At 40.2% G+C, this 24925-nt stretch overlaps 1 protein-coding gene and 1 long non-coding RNA gene across 2 annotated transcripts in view; one reads left to right on the top strand and one right to left on the bottom strand.

Moving 5' to 3' along the window:
* dgkh (diacylglycerol kinase, eta) overlaps nucleotides 1–24925 on the top strand; it is an 80221-nt gene that overhangs the window by 32462 nt on the left and 22834 nt on the right. Inside the window, exons 5-13 of the mRNA XM_082509330.1 lie at nucleotides 10124–10228; nucleotides 11392–11524; nucleotides 19058–19164; nucleotides 19390–19515; nucleotides 20641–20743; nucleotides 23572–23734; nucleotides 23871–23979; nucleotides 24320–24541; nucleotides 24807–24898. Coding sequence (XP_082365456.1) covers nucleotides 10124–10228; nucleotides 11392–11524; nucleotides 19058–19164; nucleotides 19390–19515; nucleotides 20641–20743; nucleotides 23572–23734; nucleotides 23871–23979; nucleotides 24320–24541; nucleotides 24807–24898 — 1160 coding nt within the window. The remainder of the gene's footprint in view (nucleotides 1–10123; nucleotides 10229–11391; nucleotides 11525–19057; nucleotides 19165–19389; nucleotides 19516–20640; nucleotides 20744–23571; nucleotides 23735–23870; nucleotides 23980–24319; nucleotides 24542–24806; nucleotides 24899–24925) is intronic.
* LOC309691593 lies at nucleotides 6226–14085 on the bottom strand. The gene is made up of 3 exons (XR_014272056.1): nucleotides 13565–14085; nucleotides 7148–7207; nucleotides 6226–6955 (listed from the first exon to the last, which is right to left on the bottom strand). It is a non-coding gene; the product is annotated as an uncharacterized lncRNA (long non-coding RNA).

Raw genomic sequence — 24925 nt, 5'->3', positions numbered from 1 at the left:
TAAAAAGTAAACTGAGTGCATTTTTTGGACAGAGATTCACTTTTAATGTGTATGTATAATATAATACAGATACATAAAAAATACACTCCAAAAATAGAAGAGTCCTTGAAATGTACAAAATACTATTAAAAAATTAGAAAAATGGAGACACCTTGGCCTTTGGTACGAAGTATACAATGTATGAAAAGATGTTTACTGCAGATACTACTATGGCTCTGCAGTTTTTTTCTTTTCTTTTAACCTATGTCGCCTCACCTTGAGGTTGGCAAATCTGTCTATCACATTTTGGTGTTCAAGTCTCTCAAGCATCTCTTTCTCAACTGACATCACAGCCAGGTGCTGGAGTCTGCTTTGACCCATGGTTCTTCTCAGCCAGGTATGGAGCTGACTTAAGACACTAAATGACCTCTCACAGCTACAGCTGCTAACTGGGTTTGTTAGGGCAACCTGAATTACAGTTTTCACTGTGGGGAAGATCTGATTATCCAGAAGATTGTACAATGTTAACATATCTGGGATGGCACCAGCCTCACTCTTGAGCTTCAAAAAGTTTTTGGCAACCGTGACTTCCTCTGACTGAAGTTCGCTATGGTAATGCAGTGCCAGGGCTGACAACCCAGTTTGTTTTGCAAATTCTGTATAGCAGTTTTAATATGGGACAACATAACTTCCAGATTGTATGAGTAAAATTAGTTGGGGGTTTTTTTCTTTGCCGGTTTAACAGTTTCTGTTTTGCCTGTTAGTATTCCCTGTCTGTTTTCTTACCTGGTTCTTGCTGAACTTGTACTTTCTCCTCATGTTCCCCTCTTTCCTCTCTCCCTCTTTGGACTGACAATCATACACAAATAGTTTGTATTCAATTAGATTAAAAAAAACTATTAAGATCACTAATAAAAAAGTCCTCTCTCAGTGTAATTTCAACCAAAAGGCAAATAACCAAACCACATGTACATCTAATAAAAGATATGAATATTGAAACACTGATCTAACATTATCCTTTATTGACAGATCATTTAATTTTACACTTTTACCTGAATGTGGCTCCGTTTTTTGAAAAAAACTTCCTCATATCCATTATGAACCTGGCTGTCTATACTTTTGTTGTTAAAATGTTCCATCTCAATTAAGTAATGTATGCTTTTTGTATTTTTAGTAGTGTGTCCCACAAACAGCAAATATTGTCAAAAAAAGTAAGAAATCTTTGGGGGTGCTTTGATTCATTCCCAAAAATGGGCTAAAATCGCCCCTGCTTGTGTCCCATTAGAAAACTAAAACAACTGAAAGTGAAACTTATGAACCTCTTAAGACAAAGAGCAAGCTTTAACACAGTGAGTCACTGAAGACTGGTGTTATTGAACCTGTAATGCAACAGAAATGAAGTATAACAAATGCTACTTCCATTTTAGTAACAGTATTGCTAGGTGGCCTTTTCTGTGGGTATTCCAAAGTTGACAGCCTTTTGGAAATGGTGGTGGGGTGTTCACATTCAATCTGATTGCAATAGTTGGACCTCCTATGTGGAAGGGATTCTGTGAAGACAAGAATTTGCACTGGTAAATGCATACACTGATCAGGCATTGCATTATAACCACCTGTCTGTTGTGGTGTGTATAATATTGTGTTGGTCCATTCCTGACTTGTTGAGGCATGGACTCCACTGAAAGTGTGCTATAGTATCTGCACTGAGATTATAGCAACATATTCTTTAAGTCTTGTAAGTTGCGAGGTGGGGCCTCCATAGTTTGGACTTGTTTGTCCACCACATCCCACAGATGCTTGATTGGAGTGAGATCTGAGGAATTTGGAGGCCAAGTCAACACCTCCTCCTTCTGCTTTTCAAACTGTTCCTGAAACATTTTTGCTTTTCTTCATGATGCATTAGCCTACTGAAAAAGGCCACAGACGTCAGGCAATACTGCATCCATGAATGGGTGTACATGGTCTGCAACAATGCTTAGGTAGGTGGTGTGTGCCAAAGTGACATCCACAGGGATTACAGGACCCAAGGTTTCCCAGCAGAATATTTCCTAAAGCATCACATTGCCTCTGTCTGCTTGCATTCTTCCCATAGTGCATCCGGGTATGGTATGTAAAAAAAAATTGCCCATTGTTGGGGCTTTCGGCAGTGGACAGCACGGGGTCAGCATGGACACCCTGACTGGTCTCCATCTCTAGTCACATGCATTCCAACAAACTATGATGGACTGTGTACACCTTTCTATCAGAACCAGCATTAACCTTTTAGGCAGCTTTGAGCTAAAGTAGCTCATCTGTTGGATCTGACCACATGGGCCAGCCTTCACTCGCTCATCAATGAGCCTGACCACTGCAGAATTTTGACCCTTGTCAGACTCACTTAAATCCTTATGCGTCCCCATTTTCCTTGCTTCTAACACATAAACTTTGAGGATAAAATGTTCACCTGCTTTAATATGTCCCAGCCAGTAACAGGTGCCACGATAAAGAGATAATCAGTGTTATTTATTTTACCTGTCAATGTTAGTAATTTTGCCCGATCGGTGTATAAACGTTCTTTAGCATGTTCAACTCAAAGTGACTTTCCTAGAGAACTGGAGAGTTAAAAGTGGGTAGGGCTGCTCGATTATGGCAAAAATGATAATCACGATTATTTTCACTGAAATTGAGATCACGATTATTTGACGATATTTATTTAACCCTTTAAGACCTACTATAGAACCAAGTCCACCAGAGCTTTTTTTTTTTTTTTTACATGCTGTAGTGCCATTTGTGGGAGCATTTCAAGTTGCTATACAACTGTTATAGCCCATATTTTACTAATATGTATGCATTAAGTCCATAGTAACTACATTAATTGCAAAAAAGTGCAATAAACTACAAAAAAAATTGAAAATCGCTTTTGTTTTGTTTACATATATTTCTACTTGGAGAAATTTAAGAGGTTTATCCCTCAAAACTTTAAATACAAAAAAGTTGCAAAAAATAGTTTACAACAACAGGAAATTTATTTTGAGTGTCTTCATAGTTTTATTTTGGAGATACAGCAATTTTTATATATTGCAGGAAAAACAAAAAACAATCCTATGATGCAAATTTGCAAAGAAAACAGCATGTGCATCATTTCACTGTGGGAAGTGTTACGAACAGCTGATAGGAACGGCGAAGCGTGTTTCTGGAATATTATGTTTTTGTTCCTGCAAGCGCTTTTTATGCAATTTTTGCAAAGCTATATGTGGAACGAAACCGTGACCGAGGACAAGCTGATGGCATCAGATGTAAGTACAACTCCTCCGGTTTCATATGCAAAACAAATTATTGCGCTAGCTTACACGGTTCAGGTTCTACAGGGATTTAAAAATAGTTACGCAAAACGGAGCATGCTGCTCTGACCGGCTTTAAAGGGTTAACAATGACTTTTAAAAAATAATATAAAATAGTGTGCAACACCACTGAAGTTTTTTTTACCTCTCTTTTCAACCAGCGGCAGTCACTCTCCTCTCCAAATAACTTCTGCTTAGCTTTCCGAGCTTCCCTCGGGTCCTCTTAATCAGCGGTCTCCAACCTTTTTTGCGCCACGGACCGGTTTATGCCCGACAATATTTTCACGGACCGGCCTTTAAGGTGTCGCGGATAAATGAGGGAGGGGCTAATAATCGGCTCAGTCATTTTTAATGATCGTTGAAAGCCCAGATCGTAATCGTGATTAAAATTCGATTAATTGAGCAGCCCTAAAAGTGGGTATCATGTAAGCTTTGTCATGCCATCCATTTTTATATAACTCTGCTGCACTGCATGTGCATTCACACATGGTTGACCCTTAATATGTAATGAACATATTGTCACTGGGCAGTCAGCTGCTTTATAGGGTTTAGTAGCCTCCTACTAAAGTATGTCTAATGAGAATAACTGACTACCTGATGTTTCATGTTTCTTTGTAGCTTAATGTTGAGATGCATCCAAATGTGTGCATGTGTGCATTAGTACTAAATAGCAATAGACTACAAGCTGTGTTAAATTGTAAGAATTTGGTGTTTTTGTGAGGTAATTGATTAAACAGAAATTCATTTTGGTCTCACTGCTGAGAAAACTACAGTCGCATTCTTATGAGTCAGTCTGAGAAGCATTTTAATAGTATTTGTGTTGAGTTGTCTGCCCTATAAGTCCAACGAGATGTTTTTTTTTATTATGTAGTGTGTAGATTCAGTCTTTTATTACTCAGTTCCTATTGAGCCACACTCACCCTGTAAATGCACTCCATGGTTCACTTGTTTTATATATCCAAAGCAATAAAATATAGAACCAAAAAAGTCTTAGTTTATCAGTTTAGGACATTTCATTTTGTAGCTTAAAGAAAATAATGTTGTTATATAGGTAACAAAGTACATAAGTTTACCTCCACCAGAGCTTTGGCTATTTGAAACATGTTGATGCAAACCAGATGGTCAGTGAGCAACAGAAACCTTTCTACAGAAAGAAAGGCAGTGCAGCACCAGATGTATCATTAAAACCCTAAAATACACATACCCTAATAAACATTGCACACTATACACACTTGCAGCCATAGTGACACGGGTTTGTTGTGCACCTGCTGTTTTCCACACCTTGTAATAGCCTCGGTTGCTACAGGTCTAAACAGGCCTGCAATCAGAAAGACAGAGGGGGAGTTAGGGGTAGTGTCTCACTCATTTTTTCTTTGATGGATGCATTTAGTCCAAAGGCTGTGTGGACTGCACTGTAACACATTTGTCATCTTATTGCTAAAAAGGATGCAATTTAAGAAAGGATTGGAGCTCCACAGCAGTGTATTGCTTACAAGTGGTGTGCATTTGAAATGGTGCATCAAAAATCAGGGAGAGAGCGAGAGGCTAAGCAGCTGAAGTCTATGAATATTTGGAGACATTAATAAGTTAGAGGAAAAGCTGCAAAGCTATGTATTTTTCCTCGTGCAGTTTTTACACTGAACCTGGAAAGTATTCACAACACTTCACTTGTTCCATATTTTGTCATGGTACAGCCTTATTCCAACTCCAGCATTGTAAATAAATCAACCACCAGGAACCTTCATAGAGCTGGTTGCCTGGCCAATCTGAGGGATCAGCGTAGAATGGCCCTAGTCATGGAGGTGACAAAGCGCACAATAATATTGGATTGGATTTATATAGCGCTTTTCCAGGCACCCAAAGCGCTTTACAATGCCACTAGTCATTCACTCTCACACACTGGTGGAGGAAAGCTACACTTGTAGCCACAGCTACCCTGGGGCAGACTGACAGAAACGAGGCTGCCATATCACGCCATCGGCCCCTCTAGCCAACACCAGTAGGCGGTAGGGAAAAGTGTCTTACAGAGACAGAGAGCCCGGGGATCGAACCAGCAACCTTTCGGTTACAGATGTGCTTCCCAACCCCCTGAGCCACGGTCGTGCGCTTACTCCAGTGTTGCTTTGTGGAAAGACGAGAAGCTTTCAGAAACACAACCATTTCTGTTGCACACCACCAATCAAACGTGTATGAGTGGTAATATGGAAACTACTCCTAATGAAAAAGGTTCATGAAGCGTGGTGGTGGCAGAATCATGCTGTAGGGATGTTTTTTGGCAGCAGGAATTGGGACACTAGTCAAGGTTGAGGGAAAGATAAATACAGCTATATGTCTGTGTAGGTTCTTGGAAAGAAAGCAACCGGATTTCATTACATTTTATGAAGACAAGAGGTGAAACGTCTTTACAAAGCTAAAAAAAATCCATAGCCAAGATAAGAAAATGTTTGGCTACGAAACCACGCTGTGATTGTCCTTGAGTGGCCCAGCCTGAGCCCAGACGTGAACCTGATTGAACATCTCTGGAGAAATCTGAAAACAAGCTGATGCTCCCCATTCATTATTATTGAGCTTCTCAAAAAGACTTGAGGCTGTAATTGCTACCAAAGGTGCCTCAACAAAACGCTGAGCAAAGGCTTGGTATATACATGTAATATTTTTGTTTTTCATTTTTAATAAATTTGAAATAATTTCACTTTGTCAATTTTCGGTATTGTGTGTAAAATTGTGAAGGCGAAAAGGTGAAAAATGAATTTAATACATTTTGGAATAAGACTGTAAAATGATAAAATGTGGACCAAGTGATGTGTTGTGAATACATTCCAGATGCACTATATTATAGGCTGCTTCTTCTTAAATTATTGAAGAAGGGAACAGAAACTTAATAACTGACTGCTTGTGAACTATCCTTCCTAAGATTAGCTCCAGCAGAGCAAACTGCACCTAAAAATGTAACATGTGGATGAAAGCAGGTGTAAAATCTGAGGCTGTTTTATTAGACACAATGCGACACAGTGAGTCAGAGAGAGAGGGGAGGGAGTAATAAGACAGTGCTGTTTCTTCTGAGTAATGGATAATGAAAACACTTGATGATGGCAATGAAGAATGTAACAGTAAATTAAAATATGCACATGAGGTGACCTCAAAGAGAAGCACCAGAACAGAAGATAAAGACACAGCGGAGATGCAGACCTTTATTTATGTTCCTGATTTCCATTTCTGCGTTTTTACAGTATGTGATTGCAAAATATAAGTGCATAGAATTGTATATGTATATCAAAAAGAGATTAATTATGTCTGCACTGTTTTGGTCAAAGTTAGTCTCCAGTAGATTTCTGTTCAGAATTCCTTAAGTGCCTTGTCTCCTCCCTATATAACATCTGTGTCAATGATCTTTTGTTTAGAGGCTAGTATTTCCTCACATATAGATTTCACTGACTAAGGTCCTTAACTGTATACAGAATACATCATTGGACTATTGTTCACACAAGTCTGAGCTGATAAAATAATGGACAGAGGTAGATGCTGCCTCTGGGTTTGAAAGTTACGTTGTGGGCATTGAAGCTCATCTGCTCATTCACAGCTGTATGTATGACCGAAACAGTATGGAGCTCTTTCTAGACCGGAAGCAGCAACATGGAGCTTGGTCTGGGTAGCAGCTGGATGAAGGAAAAACATCACCATCAATAAAATTTCAAAATATATGTTGCTTGATGACAGCAGATACTTTGCTGATACACATGAGCATAGCTAGAAGCAAAGAAAATCTTGTGGGTTTGGGTTTTTTTTAAACAGCTTCTGAAATGCAAGAGTGTGATCATGACTGGATACCACTTCGGCATCTGATATACCTCGGACACAGAAGATGTTGTTGTTCCCTCGGACTAGTATCAACAGAGATCCTGCACCTGCTGCAAGAACACAAAGTGTTGCAATGAAACATTTTGCCATCATAAAAGACAGAAAATTATTTTCACATCTAAAAAAATTTTATTTTTCAGATTCACAGTACAGTTTAACTACAAGGTAGAGCATGTTAAGTTATTATTACATAGCAAAACATTATGCTACACAGTAAAGTATTAAATATGAAGTAAAACAAAGTATATACAAGGTGTAAAGACACCTTGTATATACTTTTCTGCATCTTTTCCCCTGCAATCTTTGTGTGTACCACAGAGCCATGGCTCAGTGGCTGAATGTCTGAGTCCCACATCAATGCAAGCTTCAAGCAATTTATAATTCTTAGCTTTTTTTTGATGTATCATAATTCACCACAAACTGTTTCTGAGAAAATGTTGGGGAACAAGAGCAAGAGCTCCTAAAACTAAAGTGACCATTCTTTGTGTTTATATGGATCTATCCTTCCTAATAACACTCCTTAGCCTAATTGTTTAGCATCTGTCTGTGTCCTATTGTGTTGTTAATCTCCCAGGTCATTTGGATGTTTTGTTTCACCATTTGTTAGTGTGTTTTCCTCCTTGTTACCTGTTGGCGTTATGATTCCCAAGCTCTTTAAAAGCATGTGAAGCCAACATGAAAGTCATTTAAACCTAAATCCTTCCAATGGAATCGGAATCGGAAACCCAGTTGTCTCAGTCTGTGACCTCTTTCTTGGTGATTTGTAATTTTAGTTGCTAGTTTTCTGTGTCTTTCAACATAGCTTCATTTTCACTTTGTGAATTATGGGCCCATTTAGAGTGAAAAAGCTTTAGGATAGAGATACCTTGTGAGTAGGGATGGGTACCGGTGTCCGGTGCCATGATGGCACCGGTTCTGACATAAACGGTAGTAACCAGACCGAAAAGCAGCGCACATTTCGGTGCTTTATTTCGGTGCTTTTTTTTCCTGAGCTGTGATACACTTCTAGCCAATCATTTTACGTTTCCCAGGATAGTAGGCGGGGCCAGGTACGTACGTTCAGTTAGAGCAGAGCTACAGATTAAAAATGTCCAAGGCGAAGCGGTCAAAAGTCTGGCTGTACTTCACAGCAAAAGATGCAAACTCAGCAGCAACAAGTGCTTTAAGCTGATACTGTGATACTGTCAAAGGAGGTAACACCTCGAATCCGATGAAACACCTGGCGACGCATAGCGTTTTTTTTTTAAAGCCGAGAAATGCGCCGTATTTGATAGCTTGCTGTGAGACCTCACACCGTGCACGTCGGGTGGGTTGCCAGTTATCGGACCCGGAGCAACATCCCCCAAAAACCCGAAGAATAGAGTCCTGGCCCCTAGCCCTGCCAGTGTAGCAGAAATGATGAGGATGATGATGGCAGCAGAAGCCGTTCTTCTCTGTGTGAGTCGCTTAATGTTGTTCGAGTGTAATTTCCGTTGAGTAGGCTAACCACGTTATTACATTAATGCATGTAAGGTGAACTAGCAAACATCATCATAGCTACATGCGGCTGTCCTCTTGTTTGATGGCAGATACTCCCTTCACCCTGGCCAAAAAGGCTAAAATGACCAAAGAAAAAGTGGAAAACAGTTAAACATGAGAGGTTTTTGGACAAAGTGTGTGTTTATTCCATTGTTTAAGCACTGCTTCCAGCCAAGAGTGATACCATATATGCCCCATAGCTGCAGAAAAGGCTAACATTGTTATCTTTTTACAAAAAAAACAAACAAACAGCTGAACATGAGAGGTTTTTGGACAAAGTTTGTGTTCTCCATTCTTTAAGCACCGGTTCGAGCACCGTTTAAGCACCGGCACCGTTTCAAAAGTACCGATTTGGCACCGGTATCGGATAAAACCTAAACGATACCCATCCCTACTTGTGAGTAATAAGTTCCTACTAATGATGCACTAGTATTGCTTGTTTGTCACAGTTGGTTTTAAAAATCAAAAATAACAATGAATAAAACATTTAACTAGAGGCAGTATCAGACAAGTAATGCTGTGCCAATTTTCAAGTTATTGTGGCTATGACCATCTTATCTATACAGTCTACAGATTTCACAAGCAGCTTCTCTGTAGACAGTATTTTAAATTTAGCTCTTTATTTTTACACTTTGTTTTCCACACTTGTCCAAAAAGCAGACTGGATAGCTCAATAAATGAATTACATGGTTTTAATTATTATCTCATTTGGTAATACAGTCCACTTAAAATATGGCATTTGTATTTAGTGACCTGCTTTAGACAAAGCATTTCTTGCAGATAGAAAGCTAGTGGTTGGAGCAGTTTTAGTGCTGTGAGATTATCTTGTGTACGTGTGTGTGAGCCGTGCCTGTATTTCAACTCTCTCCTCTCACTAATGTAAATCAAGATAACACACTGTGGGAAAACAATGACTTGGAAAGAAATGGAGAGAAGGAAGAGATGAGTGAGCATAAATAAGTGATGGGCTGTTGAAAGGGTGCTGTTTGTCTGTAGGGTTATCTACAGGCACTGTCCTTTAAACACACGAACACACACACACATGCTCACAAGTAGAGGACGAGAGAGGAGGAGGCAACGGGAGAGAGAGAGGCTCTTTGCCTTTAGTGAGGCTCTTTGCCTGTCAGCACATATCTGCCTCAAAGCCTCATGAAGAGCTGGGAAGAGACTTAACTGAAGAAGGTGTGAGTGAGCTAGAGTTAATGAGAGACAAAGAGAGTGTATGTATGTAAGAGAGAGAGAGAGCGAAGGAGAGAGAGAAAGAGGGAGGGGGGCTTTACATCCTTGCTCTCTCTTAAAGACAGAGCCGGTTGTTCTCCACTCAGAGGTACCGCAGGCTGAAGAGGAAAGAGCTGGAAACATTAAGCTCTGTTTCGCTTGCGCTGTCTCGCTGTTTAGCCACAGTATCTGTCTCACTCTCTCGTACCTCCTCCCCCCTTTGCCTCCAGGTGATCACTCCGTTCCGTAGGCTCATCCTCTGTGCTGAGAACAGGAAAGAGATGGAGGACTGGATCAGCTCGCTCAAGTCCGTCCAGTCCAGAGAGCATTACGAGGTAAGGTCCAGTTCAACAGATTAAAGTGTGTGTGTGTGCGTGTGTGTGTGTGTGTGTGTTTGTGGAGGGGGGGGTTGTTTGGCAGTTTTGGGGATGGGATACATAGAAATGCGTAGTTCAGATAGGGCTGCAGCACATGCATAAGCACACCTCCACCCGCATGTTGTCACATGTTCGACACTGGGCAGAGTAACAGTAAGAAAAACTGTATTGGCACATCCTATTCTCCCAAGTGTTTTTTCTCCTTATGACTTTCTAACACAGAACATACTCGGTAGATGCCTATTTGAAAGCTTTTTTTTTTTCACTTCAAGCCAGTATTTCTTGAAGAATCTAGAAAACATGTTACCAGCATCAAAACTGATCGTAACTGCTCAGCGTATTCCACTGTCAACAGAATATGTTAAGAAGACTGTAAATCCTGGCTGTGCACTGACAGCGAGGTGATGTGGCGAGCACAGGAAGAAAGCTGTGCTGCATTTTAATGCCTTTGATTTGAGAGGGAAATCTTATATAAGACCCCATCCCTCACCCCCTTACTGCACTGCAGTGCTGCAGCAACCCCAGAGCTCACACAACACAGGGAACACACATGTTCACACAAACACACGCACACACACAGACACACAAGCATGCGCACTCCTGCCAATATGTCCACACAGCAGCATTTAATTGCTGTATCCTTTTATGTGACACTGTTAAAGAATGCAAGTACCCCAGTTTGTAAGCACCTGTTACAGTTGTACTTGTGAAAAACCAATTATATCCAGGACTGCGCCAACTACTGCAGATGCAACACCCACATGGGTACACTACACTGTGGCTCCACAGTAGGACCTCTCCATATACTAATGTGTAGAGGCATCCAGTTCATCTGACCTGGGTGTGTAGCTTTTTGTAAAAGTCGTCACTCTAACAACTCTAAGGAAGTGGAGGCTCTCTCTCTCCTGTGGAGGCTCTTTTCTTATACCAGGCACTTTCCTAACTAATGTTGTCATGGTGTTAGGGGAAAATGAATAATAGTTATTCTAAAAGAAAGCTAGTATACCACAAAGGAGTCGAGTATCAATTGTGTGTCTGTAAATCAATGTTCAATGTTTTTTCTTTTTGATCATGCTTACATTTGTGACATGTGACTGCTGTTTTCACCTCTCCTTTGCCAGACAGCACAGTTTAATGTGGAACATTTCTCAGGGATGCACAACTGGTACGCCTGCTCCCATGCACGGCCCACCTTTTGCAATGTTTGTAAGGATAGTTTGTCTGGGGTCACATCTCACGGCCTCTCTTGTGAAGGTGAGTACAAATACACTCAAAACTACACATGTTTACTATCACAAGTGTGAAACTCAAAAAGGATCATTATTTCATGTATTTCACTTTAAATTTGGGGTAAGCCAACATGTTTTTGTCATCACTGGATGAAAAATCAAAAGATTTTTGGCACTAGCACATAGACTACTCAATACTCCATTTGCAGTCCGCTAGTTTCTCCTGTCCCTGTTCTCACTGTAAGTGCATCTCCTCACACAAATGATAGGTCCTGTGCAGTAGAGCTATCTAACAACAAAAAGGTGAAGTGAAATAATGTTAAGTTAGTACTGAGTTGACAGTAACATAGTGTTAGCCTAAGTGCACTAAAAGCTTCAGAAGATGGCACGAGTGCAAACAAGAGAGAGGAGGACAGAGAGACAACGGAAAAAATTTGTCATCTACCGGTAAGCTTTTCACTCGTGCCACAAACTACTGCAGACAATGAAGAAAATTGTTGGTGTAGGAGGTATGACATCCATCCAAACTTCCAAAGAACCGCTGCACTGCTGCTAACTGCATGGCTCTCAACAGCTATGAGGTCACTAAAGACCATGGTACTTGTTTTTGTTGTTGTTTTTTTGGGGGGTTTTTTAGGTTGCAAAAAAGGTCGCAAAAATTGTCACATATGTAATACTTAAAATGTCTTAAAATGCATTTTACTTCTCCAACACAAACACCTACACTGATTGGAGAGCTAACCGCAGCCTCACAGAGTAAACAAATATGTGACGTATGATCAAAAAGATTCCAGAACTCTGCCCATCCCAACACACCAGATGTAAATTTGGCTGCTTTTCCTCTCAGATTGACGTGGACATTCCATGTCTCGTCCTACATTTCAGTCACCATGGACTTAGGTGTAATTATGGTGATTATTAGGTCAGCTGGCAAGTATCTCCAGGTAGAGTAAAAATCCTTTTTTAACAGAAGGGAGCTCATGGTAGTTGCCCTAATATGAGCTGTTTTGCGTAAGTCTGTGCTTCACTATATCTATATCAAATAATAATGTGAGCATATGTACTAAGCCAGTAGTGATGGGATTTCCGGCTCTTTTTAGAGATCCGGCTCTTTCGGTTCGGCTCACTAAAAAGAGCCGGCTCTTTCGGCTCCGAACCGGCTCTTCAGGTTGTTTTGTTGCTTTAATTAATTTATTATTAACAATAATATAAAATTATGCACAAAAGGAATTACTAACGTAAAAACAAGTGGTTTTATTTATATATGTTTATATATAAATATATGCGGTGGCCCCTAGAGACAAAACACGTACAAACTCCAAAACACATTTCTAGCATGAACTGAACTTCCAAAGCAGAGCTACTAGATCACTTAAATTACACAATTGAAAGCATGTGTGTATTGTTTGTGTATTTATACACAGGCACTCATATATATATTCAAATAATTTAAAAAAAAGTTCATTTACCTGTTACTACCACACACCAAATCCGGTCGTTGGTACTTGCTGGCTTGTGTAGCCACAAGATAACAAAGGCTCAACACTGCGCCCAGCATCCTGGAGCACTTCTGTTGTCTTTTGTACGTGTTTTGAGTTTTTATGTGCTTCTGAGTTTTTACGTGCTTCGGAGTTTGTACGTGTTTTTACGTGTTTTGGAGTTTTTACGTGTTTTGGAGTTTGTACGTGTTTTTACGTGTTTTGGAGTTTGTACATGCTTCAGAGTTCGTACATGATTTGAAGTTTGTATGTGCTTTGTCTCTAGGGGCCACCGTAAATATACTTTTATTTATTCACTCCACATAAAATGTAATAAATAAATCATATAATACAAAAATCAACTATTCACATTTCAAGTTTTAACTATTTAAATTTTCAGCTTTTTCCTTTCACAAATTTAAAGTGAAAAGAACACAAAACACTGCAAACCACAACACAATTAAATATAAATTATAATATGAAAACAAAAAGAACATGCATATTCTCTGTCATATGGACCTGCATGAATAAACTTTCTGAATCCTTTATCATCTGTAACCGAAAATAGTTGTGGATGATTACTATACCTTTCTAATGTTGTTGTCCCTGCCTCTCTTTCTCTCTCTCTGGCTCTGTTCCTGTGCTACTGAGTGTAACTACCGCCCCTCCCCCCTCTGCCCAGCGTAAAGCACAAGGCTCGCGTGCAGAGTGAAGCGGAAAAAAAGTGCGAGAGAGAGGCTGAGAGAAAGAAAGAAAAAAAAAAAAACCCACGTGACGGCTCGCGATAAGGAGCCGGCTCGCGTCGTTCACGTCAAAGAGCCGGCTCTAAGAGCCATTTCGTTCGCGAACGACCCATCACTATAAGCCAGCGGTCTCCAACCTTTTTTGCGCCACGGACCGACAATATTTTCACGGACCGGCCTTTAAGGTGTCGCGGATAAATACAACAAAATAAAAGTAGTACCGGTACCGAAAAAAATAAGATTTATTCATAACACACGTGAAAAGACCCAGGAAAACCGAGTTAACAATAAAAATGATAACAAAATAACGCTGAAAACCGATAAAAACCCTGAAAACTATACATTTCACACCTGAGCCTCAACTCAGAGACCGGTACCGGTCCGAGGCCCGGGGGTTGGGGACCGCTGTACTAAGTAATCCCTGTGAAACTAAAGCTCAGGCTTCAGATTGCTTTTTTAAAATGTTTTTTAACTTGTGTCTGTGTCATGTCGGTGAGAGTGGTTACTCCTAATATGGTCGTCTCATGTGGAACAGGCAAGGAAGCTAAAACTACTTGCTTCACACAGAGGATCAACTCGCATCAAGACTCAGCATAGGACAAATAAAGATAGGTTTGAATTCTGAAGCACACAAAGCTAGTCTAGTAGAGTCTAAGCATATCATGATAGAGATGGAAATGGGCACATTAAGTCTTCTTTAATGAGACACATAGTGTTTTCTTACATAACTCTCTTTCCTGGCTCCTACTTCAAATAGCCACTCTTTTAAGATCAGACACCCTATAGTATTGCAACAGATGATTTTGCTTTGGAAGCAAAGCCTGTGAGTTGGCAGGTCTATAGGCACTTTGGGAAGGCTATATTGCTATTTTACGTAAGGACTGGTGAGTCACTGAAGTGAGAAAAGCCTTTTCTTGTGTCTGCCCAAGTGCAGCAGATTGGATATACCTGAGCCAGCAAGAGTCTTTGAAATGCACTGGGTTGTGGAGCAGGATGCCCACCAAGCTCACAGCCAGCATATCAATGCATGTCACCCTGTATTCATATGCTTTTATGCCATATTGCGCGTTAGATAAGCGTTGACTTAGACTGCATTTTTTAAAAATAGCATTTCACTTGCCTCCAATTGCCCTTAACAGGGAAAAAACTGTTAAAGGATCACGAATGACACCATATCTCCTCACCTCATGTGTGAAAGAACAGAGAAGTGGGGTGTTATGAGGAAGGTGTTTGACATGGGGGGCTGACACTATTTTTTTTCTTTTTTGTACTTTCTTTTAGCTGGTGTAAAGTGTTATTGACAGGCAGCAGGCCATAATGAGCACCATCTGCATATCCTCTCACTCTAATTTTGCTAATGTTCCCCTGTGAGCATGTGCATGTGTAACTCAGTCCTGTGTGTGTGCCTACATGTGCGCTGAGTTTGCTGTATACGTGTGGAGGCAGTGAGAGCCTCTCCACTCAGTGCTCATTATCCTCTCATTTCCAGAGCAGAAGGCAAAAGAGAGAGACGTAGAGAGAAAGACCAAATCATTAGAGCAGTATCTAATGGTTGTTATTTGAATCGGCTTATTTTGCGCCACGCATAGACAAGCAACAATAGGAAGGTGCATTGAGATTATGGGGTTTTCATTATACATCACTGAGAGAAGCCTTCCATTGGGCACAAGGTACCTACAGGCAGACATTCATGGACATTGTTTTTTGGGCTAAATCACCATGAAGCAAAGTGAAAGTTACATATGGATATACAGTAATGGCATAAAAATGCTTATATGTTTATTTTAATTTTTAAAATGGCCAGTGCCACTTTTTAACATATCAATAAAAGATTTCATATATTTTTTTGTCTGCTAACGTGCAAAATGATTGTAAGTACTGAAGTAGATCCACAACCTTATTTCTTTATATTTTTTTAGGATAACACTGTGTTGTCATCAACTCAGTAATAACTTTCACTTCACCTTTCTGAGTTAGATAACTCAGAGTGAGACAACAGAGCTCTTCGCTAAATTGTATGTATAGACAACACTGGCTCATACACTGTGTTAGATGCCTTTTTTATGCTTGAGTGATTCATGGGACAGTGTTAAGTGGCATAACAATCAAAACAACATTCCTCTGAAAATGGTCATGTAAAATGAGTGGACTGAAAATAAGAGAAAAAGCAGCCAATATTAAAAGAAACACTTGGAAAGACCTTCAGAAAGTCTGGAGAGCTATTATCCAAGATACATCCACCCATCCATCCAATTCCTTCCAATGATGCAATTAAGGTCGTAGCTGTTCCAGCTGTCTTGCTCAAGACTACAGTTAAGGTCTCCCTTCTTGAAAGCAAAATAGAAAGAAATGAGAGGTGGTTCAAGAGTTTTGGACAATACTGCTGTAATTTGTAAATGTTTTGGTGATACAAAGCAGTTGTAAAGCACCTGTGGCTCAGGAGGTAGATCTACAACCTGGAAAGTCAGTGGTTTGATCTCTGGTGTCCTTGGATAAGATGTTGAACCCCAAGTTGTCCACAGTCCAATTTTAGTGAATGTGTGGAAGTGTGTGTGTGATAGGTACAAAGCTGTAAAAATGAATGTCTGTCAATGGACAAATGTGGCAAATGTAGTGTCAAAGTCTTTTGAGTCCTCAGTAAGAGTAGAAAATTTGCGGTAAATTATTCAATTTACTGCACAAATAAACTATGTCATAACTTTTGTGATAACACAGGGCTTTATCTAGCTTTGACATAGCCGTACCATTCAGGTGTGCATGTTACAACAGTTGTTACTGTGTTCACACATATTTAGCACAGAGTTGGAGTGGTTAGCACCTGCTGACTGGCTAGGGAATTTTACTGTAAGGAACTTATCTGCAGGGACACGCTCCACCCTGACAACCATAGCTGGATAAGCACTGAAGATTAAAAAGATTTCAAAGACATTTAGCTATAAAAGGGCATTGTTTTAACCAAATCGTTGCATTTTTTAAAATGTGATGTTTGGCACACATTATTTAAATGTGTGCTAAGCATCCCTACATGTTCCTGTATGTTCTGCAGAATGGCTAATTCATTGGAGTTATTTCAAAATACTTTCATTGTCAGCAGTGACAGTGAGAATGGGAGGATCACCCGTGGGAATATGAGAACCAGTATGTGAGAATGGGAGAGAGTGGGAGACAAGAAAATAGAGAGGCTATCATAGAATGCAGTCTTTATTAAACTTTGAGGGCAGCCTGCCAAACAGTTTCACAGCAATCAGCGTGGCTTAAATTTCCCTTCGATTTCCTGCACGGGACAGTCAGTGGGGATTGATTTGTGCTACCTACCCATAAACACACACACAAACCGTAAAAGCAGTTTGCCTTTCCGTCTGTATTTCACCCTCACACAGACACTCACAGTCTGAGACAATGTTTTCTTCTAGTCTGGTTTGTATGACGGCTCTGTGTTTGGCCATTAACAGGCAGTGGTATTATGTCCTGAGAATTCTCTTAACGTCCTACTAATGCTCTCTAACAGCATTTAGTGGTAGACGAGATTGAAACATTGATTTTGCTCCCGGATATGACTTTGGCTCAGTTTGTAGTGTATCTGTGTGGCATGCCTAATGATGAGGTTTTGCGTGTTTAGAGAGAGAGAGGACAACAAGGTGGGGTAGCTGGAAGCAAAGCTCCCCATATCACAGACATTATTCATGAGTCTGCTAAGTGCCTCATCTTTACAGGAGAAAAAGTCGAGAGCAGTCTCCATCTGTCTGTGCCACTGTACTGTTTCTTAAGAGACATTTATGTTGTATTTACACTTCACTCTTCATTCCTGTTCAAAGCAGCCAGCATTAAACGCATTCAAGTCCATGCTTCTGCTTCTCATTTATATGGACTAAAGCTTGATGGACTGGATGTTAAAGTTGTACAATGACTTTGTCAGCACTGATCATCTTTAGTAAAAATGATGTAAGATCCCTCCATCACCACACCTACTTGTAGCTCTGTGTTTACACTGATCAAGTAACAAAAATCTTACCAGGCTTAAGCCCTGTGAAGCTCCAGATCTCTCTTTGTTAAGTGAATGTCCATTCAAGGTTCCTTCTTTTTTTTCTTTGTTTCGATCACTCTTTACCTCCTTTGACACCAGAGCAACATTTCGTTTGCCCGGTAGACCTTCCACAATCATTCCCATTGCTGAACCATGCAGCATTTGATTAACCTGGGAGAACTACTCAATCTCTCCAACAGTCTAGGAAAAAAATGCTGTCCTCTTCCAGTTTTGGTTGCTTTTTTCAGCCTTCATTTTCTTGATTTTCTGGTAGACAGTAAACGCATAGTGAAAGTAAGGTTAGCAATGTAACACTGCTAAAAACCATTGTTCTCTAACTACGACATTACTTCTTAAATCAAGAAGCGTCTGACGTTTCAGTTGAATAGTTAGGTATTTGATAGGCGAATTGATAGCACTCTAATACTCTCTTAGCTTAATTTAGCACAGACAATGGAGACAGACAACACCTAGCATGACTCTGTTGCAAACTACCTCTCAAATGGAGGTAGTCAAGTTCATGAGTTGAATAGTTTTGTCTCACATAGGGTGCTGCAGGAGGTAGAACAGGTCATGTACCAGCCAGAAGGTTGCCAGGTCAATCCCTTGCCCCAATCTGCAGTTTGAAATGCAAATGTCAGGTTGTAAACTGGGCTAATATGGCTCACGATGAACAGTGTTTTCAGAACTTTTTTGAGAATTTACGCACACAGTAGGCCTCTCATTTGGACTAATTTATTAAAACACTGGGTGTGTCTGTTTCTGAGGTCTTCATTTGTGTTTTCAGTCAAGAAAAATAATTCATATTATGTTGCTGCCATTTTTTTTTGTTCCTGTGCAATATTTCGGCAGATGTGCAATTTCCATCCCTATCCTTAACAACCATAGCCCTTCCACCCTATTATTATTTATTGCATTTTATTATGATGCCCTTGTACACACCCCCACAATGCTTCTTGCAACCCAAACAACGTGTATATAAGTGTACATAGTATTCTTATATTGTTTCTCTTTCTTTTCTTGTATATTGTTTTCTTTACTTTCGCACCTTTGTGGTCTTGCTACCTAATTTGACTGTGCAAGCAAGTGTACAATGACAATAAAAGTTCTAAATTTTATCAAATTAGAAAAAAATTACAATTCAATTCAAACTGAATTGATCTTAAATTGGCTAGAAATACATGGTTTATAGTCTTTGGAGGAAGATTATCTGGATCACTGTTTGATTCATAAATAACTGTCATAATCATCAGAGTGACAGTTGAAAGGTGGAAACCATTGTCAGACTCAGGTGTGATATTTGTGTTTTACAGTGTGCAAATTCAAAGCGCACAAACGCTGTGCTGTCAGAGCCACCAACAATTGTAAATGGACCACCCTGGCCTCCATAGGGAAGGATATCATTGAGGATGAGGATGGGGTAAGTTTGTTCAAAAGCAGTCTTCTTTGAAAGGCAGAATGTTCATGTAATTTTTTAATAAGATTTTGAGCTGGTTGGGAATTTCCTCAGCCTGGTTTACTGCAAAGAGTTTCTAAAATATAATGTGGGAGTCAATATAGAAAACTGTCCTAGTTCAAGTGAACGGAAGCCGACATTATTAACCATTTTTAATTTTGTGTGTGTGTGTGTGTTTGAAACCTACAGATTGCAATGCCTCACCAGTGGTTGGAAGGCAACCTGCCTGTCAGTGCCAAGTGTGCTGTGTGTGATAAGACGTGTGGCAGCGTGCTGAGACTGCAGGATTGGCGCTGCCTCTGGTGCAAAGCTATGGTAAGGCATCTATCACATGCACATCGCACATAACAATAAAACCATCTGGTTAATTTTATGTAGGTTCCCTGTTGTCGTGCCAAGGCTCTGATCCAAGCATGGACAGTGGATGTTTGGAGGTTTCCTTTTTCGCTGGGCTGATCGCAGCACTTGGGCTTGTCCTGGCACTCACCACAAACTCGTGAATGATTGGAATCTGAGAAATCTGGAGAGCCAGCTGGAACAATCTGGGAACTCAACTTGTAGTCATCCTCTGGAGGCAGCTGTCAGTTACTCCTGGCTTTCTTTATTGCAGACAATAAATATCTGGTTGATCAATACAGATGAATTACAAAAGGTAATAAAAACCTTAATAACAATATCTGATGGTTTTAAGATTGTATTTTGGGAAATACAGTCCCTCTTTTTACACTTCAGAAGGACTTTACCCAAATGCTATCAGAGCCTGCAAACCAGCTTCCAGTACAAAACTCTTTTCCTTTGTTTACAAATTCTGCATATTTACCATGATCAGGTATAACATTATTACCATTATGACCATGATATAGTGTTGCTCCCCATTTTGCTGCCAAAATGACACAAGGTATACATGGCGTTACGTAAATGGACTGATTCTTATATGGCGCTTTTCTACTCTCCTGGAGTACTCCAAGTGCTCTATACAATACCCTGCATTCACCCATACACACCCATTCACACAAGTACTGTTGTCTATGCTTTGTCAGTGCTTTCTAACTAACATACATTCATACGCATTCAAACGCCGATGGATGCATCAGAGAGCAAGTGGGGGTTAGTATCTTGCCTAAGGATATTTGGCATGAAGACTGGGGGAGCCAGGAATTGAACCACCAACCTTCTGATCAGCAGATGACCTGCTCTACCTCCTGAGTCTCCAAAGGTGGATTCTGTTCATATGGACGTAGCATTTTCATGGGAGAAACATTTCATCACTCATCCAAGTGACTTCTTCAGTCTTAGCTGACTGCAGGTTTCCCCAATCTTATAAACAGTACATTTGCATAATGACTGAAACCAGCCCACTAAATTATGGAAAAATCAATAATCTTATATCTAAAATCTGCTTAGAGTTTTAATTCCCTGTATTTGGTGTTGTTCTTTTAGGTGCACACAGCCTGCATGGACTTATATCCACGCAAGTGTCCCCTAGGTCAATGCAAAGTCTCCATCATCCCCCCTACTGCTCTCAACAGCATCGACTCAGATGGTAGGCAACACACACGTGATCAGCCGTGCAATCGTGCTGACTCACTCTGAGGGTCAGAGGTTGCACCTGTCATTAGTTTTCAGAGGTGAATTCATGAGATTTTGCTCTTATTTGTTCAGCTGATGACTTCTCATTGAACTTTGACCTTTTGCTCTATCGTATGAAAAGATAGTGGCAGGGAGGATGTTTCATTTTGGTTTAGTCAGCATCCACTCAGGGACACAGCCACTGACACTTTCCTTTTCTCAATACCTTCTTCTCTGAAGAAATAAAAAATGATAAAATTATTTTCCCCTCTGATCTTAGCACCAAACAGACCCAAAGCAAGTTTATTAAACTGCAGCATAAGTGGTTCAACCATGTATATATGACTATATGACTAGATTTTTTGGCGGTGTTAAATGAATGACAGTGTAAAATTATTTTGTTTTTTGTTAAACTGTTCTTTTCAAACCATCACTACTAAACTCTTCATTATTGTGTGTGTGCTTTATCGCTCCAACAAATGTACAAAGTTCATATATTCTGTAAAAACCCATGGATGCACTTTTAAAAAAAGAGCAGACCCAAAACATAAACTGTATGCAGCAGGAAATGTTTAGGTTTTATTCACAAGTTATCCACATTTATGTCTCACATTCTGATTTACTCAAGAGTGCCTCCCTTTTACATATTAAATTACTGAGACATAGAATAGACAAAAATGACAAACTGTTGCTATAAATTCCCTCTTCCATTTCTTTTTATATGGAGTTCAGTATAGAGTGTTAATACAGGATCATGACAAGGTATGTGTTCCAGGACACTGCCTGTTTCTCATATAGCGAGGTGGTTAAAAATAGACCCATGTGACAGTTTGAAACACACGTTTCTTAAAATAGATCCTCTCACAAGACGTGTGCATGTGATAAAAACCCAATTTGATAATGATACAACTGTGCAAGAGGCTTCATAATACCCTCAGACTCTACTTATGATCTCAACATAAAGACAGACTTTATACAGGTGTGTGTGTGTGTGTGTGTGTGTGTTTGCCAGTGCTTAAATCCGTTTTAGATGAAGATCAGCACCTGAGAGGCAGACTCACATTAACATGTGGGATAGGGAGAGGGCTAACAAAAGGGGAGATATATGCTTCGTTAGGCTCTCTCTGTCTCTCTGTCTCTCTCCCTCTTTCTCTTTCTTGCGCTCTTTCTGTCCTTCTCTCGCCGTCATCTCGGCACGTGCCAGGATCCCCTCTGCTCGAACACTGGCTGAAAAGAGGGGGAGTTTGGTTGTAATTGGCTGGGGGGGCTGACTGTAGCACGTGCCAGAGTATCGTGACTCCCTGCTTGTCCTTTCTCTCTCCTCCACTTTCATGTGCTCTCCCTCTGTTCATCCTTTACAGAAACAGTCACAAAGAGAGTGACCCAGAAAGGACGATAAATCAAAAGATTGTAGAGGAAGAGATTAAAGAGAATGAGAAAGATATGAAGAAGGACGATTGTGTCCATGCTGCCAGAGATGGTATTCCCATATATTTAAGGTTGAAGCCTTAATATGCGCAAAGCTTTCACCACAGAGGCAGTGTTCAGATTACAGCTGGTAGTTACATTACCTCCCCGAGACCAGAGTATGTATATATGTTTTGTCCTCTACTGCACAGCAAAACACGTGTTTGTGGCATGTGTTAAGCCCGTCCTATGCATTATTATGCTTGGTGTCACACACACACACACAGACACACACACACAGGAATTTGATGAGGCTGTTTAGCGATGACAGAGCTGGCTCACACCTCCTGCTGCATCTAGCACTGCTGCTCAAGTTTAAGTCATAACATGGTAAGATATTTAAAACACTAAAGCATCAAGTTAAGACAGTTTTATTTAAACATTCTAGTAGCACAAATCAAAGGTTTTACCTGATATTTTTTTTTTCTTCAATCCAATCCAATTTGAATTAGATGAAAATGTTAAAAAAACAAAACAAAAAAGCTTGATGGATAAAGTTTTAGGATGTGTAACACACAGAGAATGCATACAGAACATTTATTGCAGATATAAGATGATCATTCAATTCAATTCAGTTTTATTTATATGGCATTAAAAACAATAGTTACCTCAAGGCACTAAATATTATAAGATAAACACCCTACAATAATACAGAGAAACCACAGCATGTTGCGCACCAAAATGGAAGCATAGGCTTCTTAGATGGGCTACGTCACACAGTAGGGCCTATTATCAGTAAGACAGTAACATTATATTGCTCAAAAAGGTGTCAACTGCAAAAAAATCAAGCGCTCCACTACAATGACCTCAGTTAGTGGAACAGACACCAGTCAGCTTGTGTTGACACACAGCAACACCCCTAATCTTAAAGTGCTTACAAAAATCGAACAGGTGATATATTACTTTTATAATAATATTAGATTAGATTAGATAAAACTTTATTAATCCCTCAGGTGGGTTCCTCCGGGAAATTCAGTATAGAGTTGATATCGAGGTTGAAGCTAACCATAGACACCAAAAATGTTTTTCTTACCAGGTTGTGAAGATGTGTTTTTTTAGTGCTGGAAAGTTGTGCATTTAAAAGTGGGCAATAAACTCAAGTGGCCATTAGAGGAAATCCCGTTTATAGACCTGGCATAGAACTGAGCAAAAAAGATTGATTAGGCAGATCTGCTATGTGACTCCTTCTCCACTTTGGACACTCTATACACAAAAAAATTTCAATTCAAACAGCAATAAAACAGTAATTTATGTTCTTTTTCCATGTAAATTTCAGTCTGATGAAACAGAGCCATGTTGACTTTTGTTGTTCTTACTGCTGCCATGACTCCTCAGGCTTCTGGAAGGCCACCTGTCCCCCGTCATGTGCCAGTCCCCTCCTGGTCTTTGTCAACTCCAAAAGTGGCGACAACCAGGGAGTGAAGTTCCTACGGCGCTTCAAGCAGCTTCTGAACCCAGCTCAAGTCTTTGACCTGGTCAACGGTGGGCCACACCTTGGGTGAGGAAAACACTTACAAACAAATCTGCTGTAAATATCCATAAATATCAAAGTGCACCAGTTTTGTTATTAGGCTTTAGTTGAAAGCTGATCCTGCAGAATAAGTACATGAGTGGCTTTGTTGTGTTTTTTCCAGTTTGCGCCTGTTTCAGAAGTTTGACAACTTCCGAATCTTGGTGTGCGGAGGTGATGGCAGCGTGGGATGGGTCCTCTCAGAGATCGACAAACTCAATCTACACAAACAAGTAGTGCACAGTAACATAAGCGTTATTTTAACAATGACAATGAAAACACTATTAGGATTTGTTTCTCTTCTACTGAAAATGAATGATAATCACAAACTATCATAAACATATTGGATAGAAAGTCTTTTTAAACAGGTTTTGCACAGCTTTCCAGAACAAGTACACAGACGATAATTTGTCTTTGGCCAGTGTTCCAATTGCGCTTTTTGCCTTTGCTCTGAGCAAGCTCACATAAAGATACAAAGTCATTCCACACTCACAGGCAGGAATGTACAGACAAACAGCTCATTTTGAGTATAGCAGACACTGATGCCAAATAAACCCTGTGCCTGCCTTTCAGTGCCAGCTGGGGGTGTTGCCCTTGGGCACCGGCAATGATCTGGCGCGAGTGCTTGGCTGGGGCCCGTCATGTGACGATGACACCCAGCTGCCTCAGATTCTGGAGAAGCTAGAGAGGGCCAGCACCAAGATGTTGGACCGCTGGAGCATCATGACCTACGAGATTAAGATCCCACCCAAACACAGCTGTCCTACCACGCCTGAGGGAGCTGACGACTGCCAGGTACTCACAGGAGTTGACAGATATTCACATGCATCAGTAGACCCAATAAAAGCCAGCAGGGGATTCCAGACAGACAGACATGGGGAGGAGGTAGTTGCAGGGAATAGCACCTGACATTTTGAATTCATGTTCACCTTACCTCCAGTTTAAACATGGGCAAATAAGCATTTTAGCACTTATACCTTATTAACTGTAGTGCCTATAAGATTGCGTTTAACAGTTGTTTTCTGAATAGAAATAAACAGTTTCATTGTTTTCTCAACAGTTTCACATTTCAACCTATGAAGACTCAGTAGCTACTCACCTCACAAAGATCCTCAACTCTGAGCAGCACTCTGTGGTCATCTCCTCTGCCAAGTAAGTGTTTATAACACCGCCGTTACC

This window comes from Aulonocara stuartgranti (assembly GCF_965226115.1).
Source record: "Aulonocara stuartgranti genome assembly, chromosome: 16".
NCBI lineage: Eukaryota > Metazoa > Chordata > Actinopteri > Cichliformes > Cichlidae > Aulonocara > Aulonocara stuartgranti.
The sequence above is the reverse complement of the archived record's forward strand: the minus strand, read 5'-3'. Positions and strand labels throughout refer to the sequence as shown.